A 13099-nucleotide genomic window follows, 5' to 3' on the forward strand; every position below is an offset into this window, starting at 1 on the left:
GGCCTTAATTCCTTTGGGGCCCTGTGAGATAATTTCTGGGTCAGCAGCATGGCTTTTGTATAGAAATTGGTATGAGTCAGGAACCCTGTAGTACCTGTCAGGCTTGACTGGGGCTGGAGGTAGAGAATCCGGGTTAAAGCAGGCCTCCGAGTACACATCATCTAGTATGTCCAAGACAGGAGGTATAGCCAGAGGCCTGTGCTGAGGTACCAAGAGAAATTCCCTAAGCCTTTTCTTGGAATCTGAATAATCTTGGCCTTCCCAGTGGAAGTGTTCCCTTAAGGTATGCAAAGTTTCCCCAAATGAGTAATCCTCTGGGGGGGATACAGAGGGAATGGACTCCTCTGCATCAGAGTCTTCAAAAGGGGAGTAAGAATGTTCCTGTTCATCAGAGTGCTCTGATATAATGGAGCCCTGATTAGAGGAGGGGGATTCTTCCTCCACTCTGGGCCTTTTGTCCGGAGGGGGTTGAAAACCCCTGATAAGAGTAATTAAATCCTCAGCCATTTTAAGCATCTGTTTTTTAGGCATGGGGCCTGGAGATGAGCCCTGTGTAGCTTGTCTCTTGGAATGCAAGGCTGCTTTAGACTTAGTGAAAGCCTTGATGGAAAAAGAAGAGGAAGGTCTGAAGACACCTTGAGAGGAGGTAGACCTGTCCACATTTTGAGATTCACCGCCAAGAGTGGCTTCGGTATCTGTAGTCGGGGTGTGGGCCGAGGAGCCTGTGACCTCGGGCACAGGAGACACCGCCAATGAAGTGTTGTCGGTAGTCAGGGGCTGCGTAGGTGCCTCGCTGAGAACCGGACCACGTGTAGTCGGCTTTGGCGTGGTGTCGGTAGAGGCCGCGGACCTCGTGTGTCGGTCCTTATCTTTGCGCTTTTTAGACAAAACTGGAGTCGGAGTATCCGACGACATAATATAGTTAAATTTTTTGCCAAAATAATGCTGGGCGAACTCCGCCCGACGCTTAATGGTGCGTTTGTTGAATGTAGCACAAAAGCGACAGACCGAGACGTCGTGGTCTGGGCCTAAACAAGGAATACAGAGGGAATGGAAATCCTTATGCGGTATTTGCTTCCCACATGAAATACAATTATTAACTTTGTCTGACATCGGTCTGAGGCAAGAAAAGTTTCCCCAACGGGGTACTTAGCTTTCAAAAAGACTTCGGTTGCAAAAGTTTTGTAATTTCAGGAGCTGGCCGACTGGCACTTGCGAACTGCTTCTGCTTCAGGCACCGCGCGGCAAGAAAGACTGAAGAAAATGGCGTCGGCTGGTTCTTTTATACCCCTGTCGCACTGACGTCAGGGAAGAAGCGACGACAACCGACGCCGGACCAAGACTTTGGAATTCGAGGACCCGCCTGATGGCAGGAGAACCCATCTGTTATGACTGCAGCTGTATGCACGATGAACATCCAGCATTTTTGCACAATAAACAAATTATTGCATCCCCTAGCATAAATGCAAAATGCCTGTCTCGGCAAAAACAGCAGTTAAAACACTTGCTTATTATTAATTACTTTAGTTAAAAAGTGTGAAGACGAATAGCATATACAGACTTATGGGAATACTGTAAAATGGCACAACATATCTGTTTTATGCCAACATGAGCCTGCTTAAAATGCAACTGTAAAGAAAAGACTTACATGAATGTATTATTTTACCACAGGTGCATTTAGATTTCTTTTTAATGCCCATGTTCAGTCATTGATTTAATGGGTGGGACTACCGTAAACAACGTTGACTTTCCAAATAACCTTATATGATAATCAAACAGCAGTCCCGGGAAAATCATTTTTGTATCTTTGGTGTTGGGGCTTATGGGCTGGTAGCTAATGGCTATACTTCTCTGAAATTAACTGCAGTAACCCCAAGTCGGTGCAGAAACAATGTTCTTCCTCTTATTTGCATATATTGTATGTATGTATTTATTTACATGATTAAGCAAGGAAACTGGCACCATTACTAGATGTTGACAGAATACTGAATGGGAAGAAGGTGGGGGGGGGGGGTCATTAGCTGTGTCACTGTACCATGCTTGCTGGTTTATTTCCTTTGAACTCACAGATATGTCTGGTGACCTGACCTGGGTATTATGCACAGCACATTTCAAAAAAACATAACAACAAACTATCACTACTTTAAATTAAGTCCAGATATGGAGGATACAGTTGACACCCCTACACCTACACACACGCACACACACTTACAAAATACTCTTCCTATATTTCTGCAAAAATAATAAATAACAGCATTTACCAGCTGTAAATTCAAACTGCAAGACATCACACGCTACTCTACCACCTTTTCAACTTTAAGAACTGAAGATTGAGTAAACTATACTATTTATTTCAGTCAGCCACTCAACTCAGCTGAACTGAATATGTCTGTCCAGCACGGTGAGACACCTACCTGAGTTAATCAGTTCACGAAACGCAACTTTCTTTTTCATTTCCTCTCCGACTGAAAATGCAAGCCGAAAGTTGTTTCTTCTTCCAGACTTTCACCAACCAAAGACAACGCCGATATCCACTGTCAATCCTCAACCTCTTCTCTCTTCCTAACTCCCAAGACAATTAAAGTGTTACTGTGCTACTGCTACTGATTTGGTTTCTGCTCTTTTTTAAGAAGTAGCAATCCAGCTGTCCACGTCACGTACATGCCTGCCAACGTGGCAGTCCAAACCCCCTTCTAATTACTGTGCGGTTAAAATCGCATAGACGTCCGGGCACCACTCTGATGCATTTTCTTTAATCCGGACTGCTTTTTACAGCAGTCAGATTCCCAGATAGTAGTACACGTTCAAAAAAAAAAAAGCGGAACTCAACAAGCATGCGCAGTTTGAGTTCCGGGACTTTGAAGACTCGCTCATAAGCACCTGTGTTATAGATTATATAGCACAAACAAAATATTAATATGTTTTTGTTAGTTATGTCAAATGTCAGTAATACACTTGCATCTTTTTTCTGGGAAGGCTGCAGTCCAGCAGTCCAATGGCATGAGCCTCCCCTGACTAACACCATTTCCTGTGGGACAGCTATGGATATAGAAGTTGCTTCTTTTTGTGTATTGTGTCCAGAACCATGAAATATTCTTTTACTTGACAAATAGTTTTTAAACAATAGATTTGCTTTGTTAGAAAAAACACAGGAGGATGTCTTTTTTTCTAGTATTCTGGTATGTTCAACTTTCTCAAAGGTATGTTTCATGTCTAAAAAATGTACTGGAAAGTAACCCTTTTTTTTCTGTTATTGTAAATCATGCACATATTTTTGAAACCAGCTCTTTCAGCTTTGTATCTATCTTTATAACTAGTGTCATATAGACTTTTACTGCATGTCCATACTAGGTCAGTGGAACACAGAGAAAAAGTATTAACTTAGTTTTAGCTTATTATTTTGTTGTCCTTTTATTTCTAGTGCACAGTTAGTTTTAGTTTTAAGTTGCATACACACACACAAATACAGGCACACACACACACACACACACACACACATATATATATATATATATATATATATATATATATATAGATAGATAGATAGATAGATAGATACATATATGTTTATTTGCTTGTTTGTTTTTACAGAGCACTTGAATTTCTTAATGTTGAGGGCAATGAGCTGCCTGCATTACCTTGTGGAGCTCTGCAACTTCCACTAAAACAACTGCGAGTGCAGAATAACTATATGCACCCATTATTTTGGAAATTCAACTCCCAGAACCAGCCTCAGAGGCTTACTGATCTGGCTGCTGTGACCTTTTCAAAGAGCAACCTGTCTCATACTTACTCAAAGATTCCTGAGGCTGTGCAGGAAATCTTGTCCAGGTAAGCCACCTTGGTTTACTTAATATAATAAGAATAATTCATTTGTTGTGATATATTTTACTGAAATATATGTAGACAAGTAATATTCTAGGGTTGTAGTTCAAGAAATGTAGTAATTATTTCATTTAAAAGTGGAAAGCATTCAGCTATGCCTTTATAGCTGTCCATCAGCTAGCATATGTATTGTTATGGGGCCAATGCATCTCATACTGTTTTACATAGTGGCTGTCTTCCAGGTCTCAGCAGTGGAATCCTTGAGCAAAAAATTATCATCACAGAAGTTCATCATTAGATCACTGTTGCAACATATCATGCCAAGAACTGGACATCTGGCAAACTTCCAAATCTTTTGGGCACATTCTGTGAGCCTTAGCCACTGTACAACTCAAGAAAAAGCACTATAATGTCAATGGCTAGGGCACCAAATCTTCAGAACGTTCTTGTCTTTGAAATGCAGGCTTCCATGCAAACATTTGTTTTTTTCTTTTTTTTTGTAAAGAAAAATGTACATCTTTTGTCCGAAATTATTGCTAGAGGCTATGATTCATGTTTTAGTGGTTATCACCAAAGAATTTTACCTTACATTTTTAGTCAGGATTCCCTGTTGAAGAATATCTTTGAAATTACTATTTTTTGTGAGAATTATTTTGCTTTTCTATCAAATTTTATAGCTGTGGCAAGGACAAGTGGTTTTGGGGGGTGTCACTAAAAATTTAACCTTAAAACATAATTTCTAACTTAGGTTGTAGCACCAACTGTCCAAGTCACCACTACAGTCTTGTCAGACACTTTTTTTAAGTTGGCAAGTGGTCCTAATTCCCTGTGGGGGAATTCCTACCAAATTAAAATTTTTATTTTTGAGAAAAGCTTACATTTTCTATAAAAATATGTTGCTCCGGGCTAGGAATTGTGCTTTTGGTGCTTCTCACTACACATCTTTACCTCAAAATTTAACTTTTTATTCTGAAGGTTGGACAGATTCTCCCAGGCTCCACTATCTGCTTGTCAGATATCTTTTTTAGTATAGACATGCATCAAGGTCCCATCAACTCAATCATTCTCTTCCCAAGCTACAAAAATGGAGGCATCAGTCCTGACTGCAGTTTCCTCTTCACCTCAGCTGCCAATGAGTGACTCCACTGAGGTCATATTGGATGCTTCAGACCTCTCTTCAATGTCTTTTGGTCCCTCTGGTGCTCATCCTTGGGAAGCTACTATGGACCAGGAGACAGACACATCCTCTGTTGCTGTTCAGATGCACTTCTCAGGAAAGGGGGGACCACACATGTTGATAGTGGGGAAGGGAGTGGGCAATGTCCCTTTGCAAAACCGCTCTGAGAAGCTTCATTCCCAGGGAAGGGACTGTTCTTCAAGCTGCTCTTTTTCTAAGGGGTTCCCAGGAAAAGGAAACATAAAGCTAGACAATCTGTGTCTTTTTTATCTCCTAATGCAGTTAAGTTGGAATAGCTTGCTTTGCTAAAAGTTTCTTTAAAGATTTTCAGTTTTTAAATTCTGAGTCGTCTTCTCATTTAAAAAGGAACACATTTTCCTCTCATTCAGGTTCTGATTTTCAGTCTGAGGGACAGTAATTAGACTGGGGCTGTATTTCTCAAGTTTCCACTTCACAGGATGGGGATTCTGAGTCTGAGGAATACTATTTTGTAGGTCACCCACCAGAGGAGTTATCTTTTTCTGATAATATTGCCAGAATGATTGGTTACTTCAGTGGGAGCAAGAATAAATGCCAGTATTCCAACAAAGATATTATGATTTGCTGCAGGCAGATTTTCCTGAATTTGCAGCTGTTCTTTCTTTTGTGCTGGCCTTAGAGGATGCTTTCCTTGCAGTCAGCAATTTGCTTGGTAGTTACAAACCTTCTTATACAGTTGAATAAATTATATAAAGTACCCCAGACCAGAAATTTCATTTTTCAAATCCCAGGTCAGACACTGAAGTACTTTCTTTGCCAAAATTTGCTTCACCAAACACATTACAACAACCAACCCTAGTCCTTCTGACAAGCTTGGGAAAAACTTTGATTTGTTTGGGAAAGTTAACTCTTCTTCCACAACAACAACAGAAATTCTGTACGTATGGCAAGTGCAAAGGCCCAAACAAAAATCAAAAGCACAAAACAAACCAGGAGAGCACTTCTTCCACCTCAGCCTTCAAGATAATAAATTGTTAGGCTCGTTTTTTTCTGGCTATCTTTTAGAATATGAGAAAGGTAATTGCTGTCCTCCTTCTTCAGAGACTAAGGCATCTCTGAATCCCTTATTATCTTCTGTGTCACAAGTAACCAAACATCTCTAAAATGTGCTGAAGCATTTTCTAGAGCAGTTGCTAATGGGTCAGTGAAGAGAAGAGATTTGCCTGGCTACTTTCTCAAAATCTACTACAAGATGTCAAACCTGAGATCCTGAATGTTCCCCTAGAAAAAGAGGTAGTATTTGGTCCATCCTCTGCTAAGGTCCCTACAAGATTTGATGAAAGCAGAAAGTTAATTCAAGCAGTTATCCAGATTTTCAAACTTGCATTCCAAAATATAATACAAACATTTATTTTAGTTCAGGTTCCATTTTTGGCAAACAAAATAAATGTTCACAACAAGGCACAGGCAAATAAAATTTCAGAAAGTAGTGACAAGGAGGATAAAAGAGGAAGGAAGGGTCTTCTCAAAACCAAGGGCAGTCTAAGAAAGCAGATTGACTATATGCCCCATCATAATGATTCCCCTCCCCACACTGACAATCTTGTAAAGTTTTCCCAAATTCTAAGTCTTCACTTCCCTCTGTATCAACAGCTCATTTCAGACACTTGAGTTCTGAGAATCATTCAAAAAGGCTACAACTGGCAGTGTGATTCTCTTCCTCCTTTTCAAGGGATTCATATTCATCCATCCAATCAAACCTCCCTGTTTCTTCATTTCCTAGATAAAATGCTGTCTCTGGGGGTTATAGGATGTGTTCTCCCAGATCAAATATGGAAAGGGTTTTATTCAAGAACCTCTCTAGTACCAAAGAGAGAAGGATCCTGGTGACAGGTCCTAGACCTTTCATTTCTAAACCTTTAGATCAACATCCCAGAATTCAAAATGCTGTCTCTCTAAAGTCTCTGTTGGCTCTCAGTGTTCATCATGATCCCTGCTGCAGTAGCCTAAGTTTATGGGTTATATCCTGCTTAGGATATAACAGCCGTCCAGCTTCCAAAATTTCAGAGCACCTTCCACTCACCCAAAATGGGTAGTGAGCTCATGCTGAACTAACTTAAAGATAGATTTTGGTGCCAAGATCTTCAGATCTTTCTTGTCGCCAAAGAGAGCTCTCCTCTGCTGGCTTTCAGGGGTTGACAGTTGACTTGTGCAGTTCTTTTGCTAGGCAGATAAGTTCCCCTTGGGGGAAAACTTTCTACATATTAATTTTGATAGTTAAAATAATTTTCTGTTTAGGAAAGTATATTGTAGGCTAGGAATATGTGTTTTTGACTGTCACGGATCTTTACTGTATTTTTATACAGCAGCACATTTTTGTTTCTGACAGTTTAAAAGTTAGTTTAAAACTACTAAAACTTGTTTTTTTTTTTCTGTGGAGAAACTGTGTTTAAATTACTTTTTGGGGCTGGCAAAGTATATTAGAGCAATATATTTATTGTGTTTTACTGGGAAAAGTTATTTTTTACTACATTTTAAATGTTACTGGTTTGTGCTGCTTAGTTTTTATGGGAAAGAAGCACCATTTTCAGCTTGAACAAGGAACAAACTACAGATCTCATGGTTGATCCTTCTTCCAGCCACAAAAATAAATTAACTAAGCAGAGTTTGTCACCACAGAAAACTAGCAATTTAACTTGGCTATAGATGGGAAGCTCTGCTGTGGCCAAAGCTGTTCTTTAGACCACTCATTTCTTTCCCCGGATCAGTCTGGTGTTGTTCATACAGCCATTATCGATTTGGTGTTAGCCACATCCTCCATGGCCATTGAGATCCCCTCAGTGGGCAAGGGAGAGCCACTCTTATTGATCTAATGAGAAGGGGATGGGAAGGTGGCCTTGCTTATCCAGAATGTTGTGCCCATTAATGGGGAAGCTTTTGATGCCATTAATAATCCTGTTTGCCCCAAGTTTCCTGATAAAAAGAAACAAAAAACTAAATGTACCTTCTCCTGCACCAATTTCACTGGACAGGGGTATTTTATTAAGTCTGTCACAGAGTTTTGTACAGGCTATTGACCCTTCTTATCATGTGGTTTCTGGTAAAAGAAAAAGGGATTCCAATTTTCCTAAATAGATTCAAGAAATTGAATCTGGAGAGTAATATGATAGGATGAATGTTGTTTTTTCTCCTCAGATTTCTGATTCAGGCTCAAAGGAGAGCATGTTATCTGAATCTCCTGTCAATGATTCTGTATTTCCAGAATGTGGCAGTGTTTTCAATGGGAGAACACTAAGGTTTCTCAGCCCCTCAGAAAATAGTATGAATTGCAACAAATGGAATTCCCAGAACTTTCTCCCATTCATCCAAAACTGTCAGCATTGGAGGATATGCTTGACCCAACCTGTGGTTTCCCCTGACAGCTAGTCTGCTGTACCTAGCAGTACAAAGTACCTCGGTCTTTCATATTTTTATACTCATTCAAGACCTGATTCGGCAGCTATAGTTTTAGTTAATCTAGCTGCTGCCAAGCATTTTGTTAATTCTAATCCATCCCCTTCTAACAAAGATGGCAGACAATTGATAAAATTTGGGGAAAAGTGTATGCTTCTGCAACTTTAAATTTTAGAATTTTGAATTGTCAGGTTAATATGTTAAAGTTTATTCGGACTTATTGTGAAAGTATTAGGAATGTTTTATCTGCATTTCCCTCCCTTGAAAAAAATCTGCGTTGTGTGGTTTAGTTTCTTCACTTTCTCAGGTTACTACACATTGTTTAAAGTGTGCATATGAATCTCTGTAGATACTACATCCAGGACTGTTGTCACAGGTACTGTACTGAGGAGGTTTGTCTGGCTGTGTTTGAAGAACCTCCCAGAATATGTAAATAATTAGATTTTGGATCTTTGGATAGTGATTTAGGTTTTTTGGACTCTCTGCTGCAAAGCTTATAAAAAAAAAATGATGAAAGAATTAAGCTGATACAGGGAATCTCGCATATTTTGCAGCCCTCCTTCTCAAAATTTTCCAAGAGATTTTATGCTCCCTTGTCCAGTTTTGGCAAGAAACAAAATAAACAGTATTAGCAAATTGCTAGTAAGCAGACATATAAATAACAATGGCAAGGAGGTTCCAAAAAGAAAGCAGGAGCCACTCAGAGCAAAGGGCAATCAAATAAGGCAGAATGACTGTAAAGAAGACCATACCCACACACACACACACACACACACACACACACACACACACACACACACACACACACACACACACAGGCAGCGCCTTATCTCTTTCAGAAATTCTGAATCTCCCTTGCTCTCTTTGGCAACTGATTGTTTCAGACTAATGAGTTTTGAAACTGATTCAGCAGGGTTACAGATGGCAGTAAGAAGAAATTCCCCTTTTCCGGGTAATTATTCCACATCACCCAGACCAAATCCCTCTATTACTTCCTGTTCAACAGCACATGCTATCTCAGAGGGTAGTAGAAACAGTTCCTCCTTCCCAGTTGAAAAAAAGTGTTTTATTCAAGAGTGTTTTTGATGCCAAAGAAAGAAAGGAAATGTCTGGAGACCAGTTTGGGACCATTCTTTCTTTCTTAAATCAGTGTATGAGAGTTATGAGAGCTTAAAAATATCAAGTTAGCCAGAAGAACTGGCTCAAATGGAGCAAGTATTAGCTTCTCTAACACAAAATTAAGACTGCAAGAAGGTGCCGCCAGTTTTCTTGCAGGTGTCTTAAGCAATACCCGTTTCAAAAACACTTTTACATGACAATGCCTTGAAAGAGGAGGACCCATGGGCAGACATTCTATAATGTCCAGCAAATGAACATCGATGGTAGATTAAGGCAGGCCACAGGAAAGTAATTCACACAAATATTGTAAAACCAGATGGTGGGTCAACCTTATCTTATTTTTAACAGAGACAGGGTTTCTTTGAGGACTAATCCTTCTTTTATGCCTAAACTGATATCCAGGTTTATGTTAAGCCAAACTATCCATCTCCTTATGTTCTTCTCTGAACCCTAAAATGTGGTAGAAAGGATACTTCCTACTTTGGATGTCCACAGACAACTCAGTTTTGACAGAACAAAATATTTTAAAACTTCCAGTCTGGTGTTCATATTTCTTGTGAAGGTAAGAAAGAGGGATAACTTGTGTCAAAGCTCACTATTTCCAAGTGGTTCTCAGACCATTATCTTTTGTTATTCTCAGCACAACAAATCTATTCCAGGCAAGGTCAAGGCACATTCTATTAGGGCCTTGGCTTCATGTATGGCTTTTTGGAAAGTGTTGGACTCTAAAGCTATTTTAGAAGCAGCAACTTGGTCTCCTGTACATAATTTCACAAAGCACTAGAGGCCAGATTCCTTCTCCAGGTCTAGGTCAGGTTTGCTAAGACCATTCTACAGGGGCTCCTGGACCCTTTACTTCCACCTGTCACTCGTCCTGAGCTGTGATAATCTACTCATATAGCTTAGGCTGCTGCAGCTGTGATCAATATGATGAACATAGTACAGTTGTGTAAGTAATCTTACCATAACAGCTGATGTTCAAGTGACCATTGCTGCAATAGACATTCCCTCTCTCCCTCCATGTCTTTTTTTTTAGTGTATTTTTTATGCTAGGGTATGGACTTTTTTTTTTATCCTAGCAATGTCTTTTAAGGGCTCAGCCTCCCTGTGTCATTTGGCATGAAAGCTCTGAAGGGCTTGGCACCCAAACCTGTATTTGGATGCATGAAAAGTGCTGTAAAGCTTTGGAAGCTGTCCATCTGTTATATCCTATGCAGGATATAGCTCATATAGCTTAGGCTACTGCAGCAGTGATCATTTGAACATCTACTATTATTGTACATTTACATACCCAGCAGTTCTGTGTTCTTCATTCTTATTGCTGCAGTAGCCTATAAGTAGCATCCTGCAAAGGATAAAACACCTGGCCAGTTTGCCACAGCTCTTACTCCTCCTTCTCATTGATTCTGGCTGCTGATAGACTGCGCCCATTTTGAAAGTTAGTATATCAGAAACCAGAGTGAGGTAAATCTTCAGAATTTTACTGCCGGCTTGATGAGAAGCATCTCTATCTGGGTCCGAAGGAACAGCAGTCAGTTCAAAGCTTCTTGCCTAACAATAAAACCCCTTATGGGGATGGTGCTGCAGTAGCGTTGTCACCTCATAGCAAGACATTGTCCCATTCGATTCTCAGCTAGAGCGTCTTCTGTGTGGAGGCATACGTGAATGGGGCGTGCCTTCGTTGAAGGTTGTGCGTCAGGGCTGGTAACCCGGTACGTAAAAATCCACCACCACTCATTAGCGGACCGGAGTTCCGCTGTGGCGACCCCTAACCGGGAAAGGTCGAAAGACACAAACATGGGGATTCCTTCCTCTCATAAATATTTTTATTGAATATTTGTGGTATTATTTCTAATCTCCCTCCCTTAATATAAAAAAAGAAAAAAAAAACCAACAGCTGTTTGTGGTATTCCACCAAAAGAATACCGTGCTTCTGTCAGGGATTATATGTGCTTCTGCTCTGTTTACTTGGCTTATTTTTCAATTTTATATTGAAAGCTGTGAGTTTATAAAAATATTAAGTATTTGGGCTGTGCTTTTATAGTTGGAACGTGTGTTTTCCTTCCTGTTACTGAATTTAACAGAATTAGAATGTTTTCTCATTTCTGAGGTAATAAATGTTTTGGGATATCTCTGACTAGAAAGTTAAGGTCTGGTGAAAATCAGTGTACTGCTTCTGTTTACTAATAAAGAGACAGGAAGGTGTGCTTGGTGCTGACTGATGAATACTTATGTTCTCCCAGCTTACTGTTCTGGTAATCTGGTTTCTTCTTTGGCTACATCAAGAATGATATTCCCTGTCCTGCTTTTTTCACTCTGCTTCACCAGTATAGGGTCTCTCCAGATTATAAATGTGTTTTTCTCAGCTATCAGCTGACCAAGCTGCAATAATTCCAACAGAAATAGCTAAAAAGAAATCTTTGGTTTCCTCTAAACTAGTACTCTCTGAAAAGGACACCGGGTGTTTAGACAAACAAGGTAAGAGACTGTTTGCTTCTACTATGTTAGCCTTTAGGATCTTGAATTATCAGAGCTGTATGAGGAAATCTGTGTTAAAATGTGTATACAGTTTGAAAGAATTTGCTGCTTCCATTGTCATCAGAAGGCAGGTCATATTTGAATCAGATTGTTTCTAACGACTCAAGTTTCTAAACATGCACTGAGAAGTGTGTATGATTGTGTAACACTATATCTGCTTCTTCTGTGATGTTGAGAAGATTTGTTTGGTTCCATAATCAGAATTTTTCTGATGATTTGAAGTTTGAAATTCTTAATTAGCCACTTAGCTCAGATCTGGCATTTGGGCCTTTGGCTACACAGATCCGGAAACAGCGGGAGGTAAATTGGTGAATGGAGTTTCTAAGATTTTTCAGGTACCCATGTTCTACCCTAAGAAGGCTGCTTATCAATCCTTTAGTGGGCAGAATAAACAAATGTCCCAGCCTAATAACAGTAGGCTCCCAAAAGAACATAGCAAGAGGATAACTCTTCCAAAACAAATAAAGGAAGTAAATTTCCCAAAAACAGTCAAGCTCCAGCTAATGAATGACTATGCTGAGAATCTGATCATCTTACCCACACCTTCTACCCACTTTCCCTGCCTGTCCCACACTGACTGATCCTTAATGCCTTAGCCTGGGGCAGATGGTTTCAGACAGATGGCTGTTGAAGGTCATTCAGGAAGGATTCACTTGGCAGTGAATAAACTGTCCTCCTCCTTTCAGGGAAATTCCCTCACATCCATCAAACCAGGCAGACTTGTTTCCACCAGTACTTCAACAAATGTTAGAAGCAGTGGTCATAGAACTAACACCTGCAAATCACATGGGCAAAGGTTTTTATTTCAGGATATTTTAGTACCAAAGAAGGATCACATGTGGAGACCTGTGTTAGATCTGTCTTTTCTCAACATTTATGTGCAAGTTCCAAAATTTAAAATGTTGACCCTACAATCTGTGCTTGCACTGCTTCTAGACCACTGTCTTATGGTAACATGGGACTTCAAACATGCTTACCATCACATACCCAGTTCTCCCAATTTTAAGT

At 39.9% G+C, this 13099-nt stretch overlaps 1 protein-coding gene across 2 annotated transcripts in view; it reads left to right on the forward strand.

Moving 5' to 3' along the window:
- Positions 1–13099, forward strand: part of LRRC63 (leucine rich repeat containing 63) — a 739268-nt gene that overhangs the window by 708357 nt on the left and 17812 nt on the right. For both annotated transcript variants that reach the window (XM_044071581.1, XM_044071580.1), the window contains exon 9: positions 3592–3831. In XM_044071581.1, coding sequence (XP_043927516.1) covers positions 3592–3831 — 240 coding nt within the window. The remainder of the gene's footprint in view (positions 1–3591; positions 3832–13099) is intronic.

The sequence above is a fragment of the Protopterus annectens genome, chromosome 5.part0 (genome assembly GCF_019279795.1).
Source record: "Protopterus annectens isolate FY-2018-M chromosome 5.part0, PAN1.0, whole genome shotgun sequence".
NCBI lineage: Eukaryota > Metazoa > Chordata > Ceratodontiformes > Protopteridae > Protopterus > Protopterus annectens.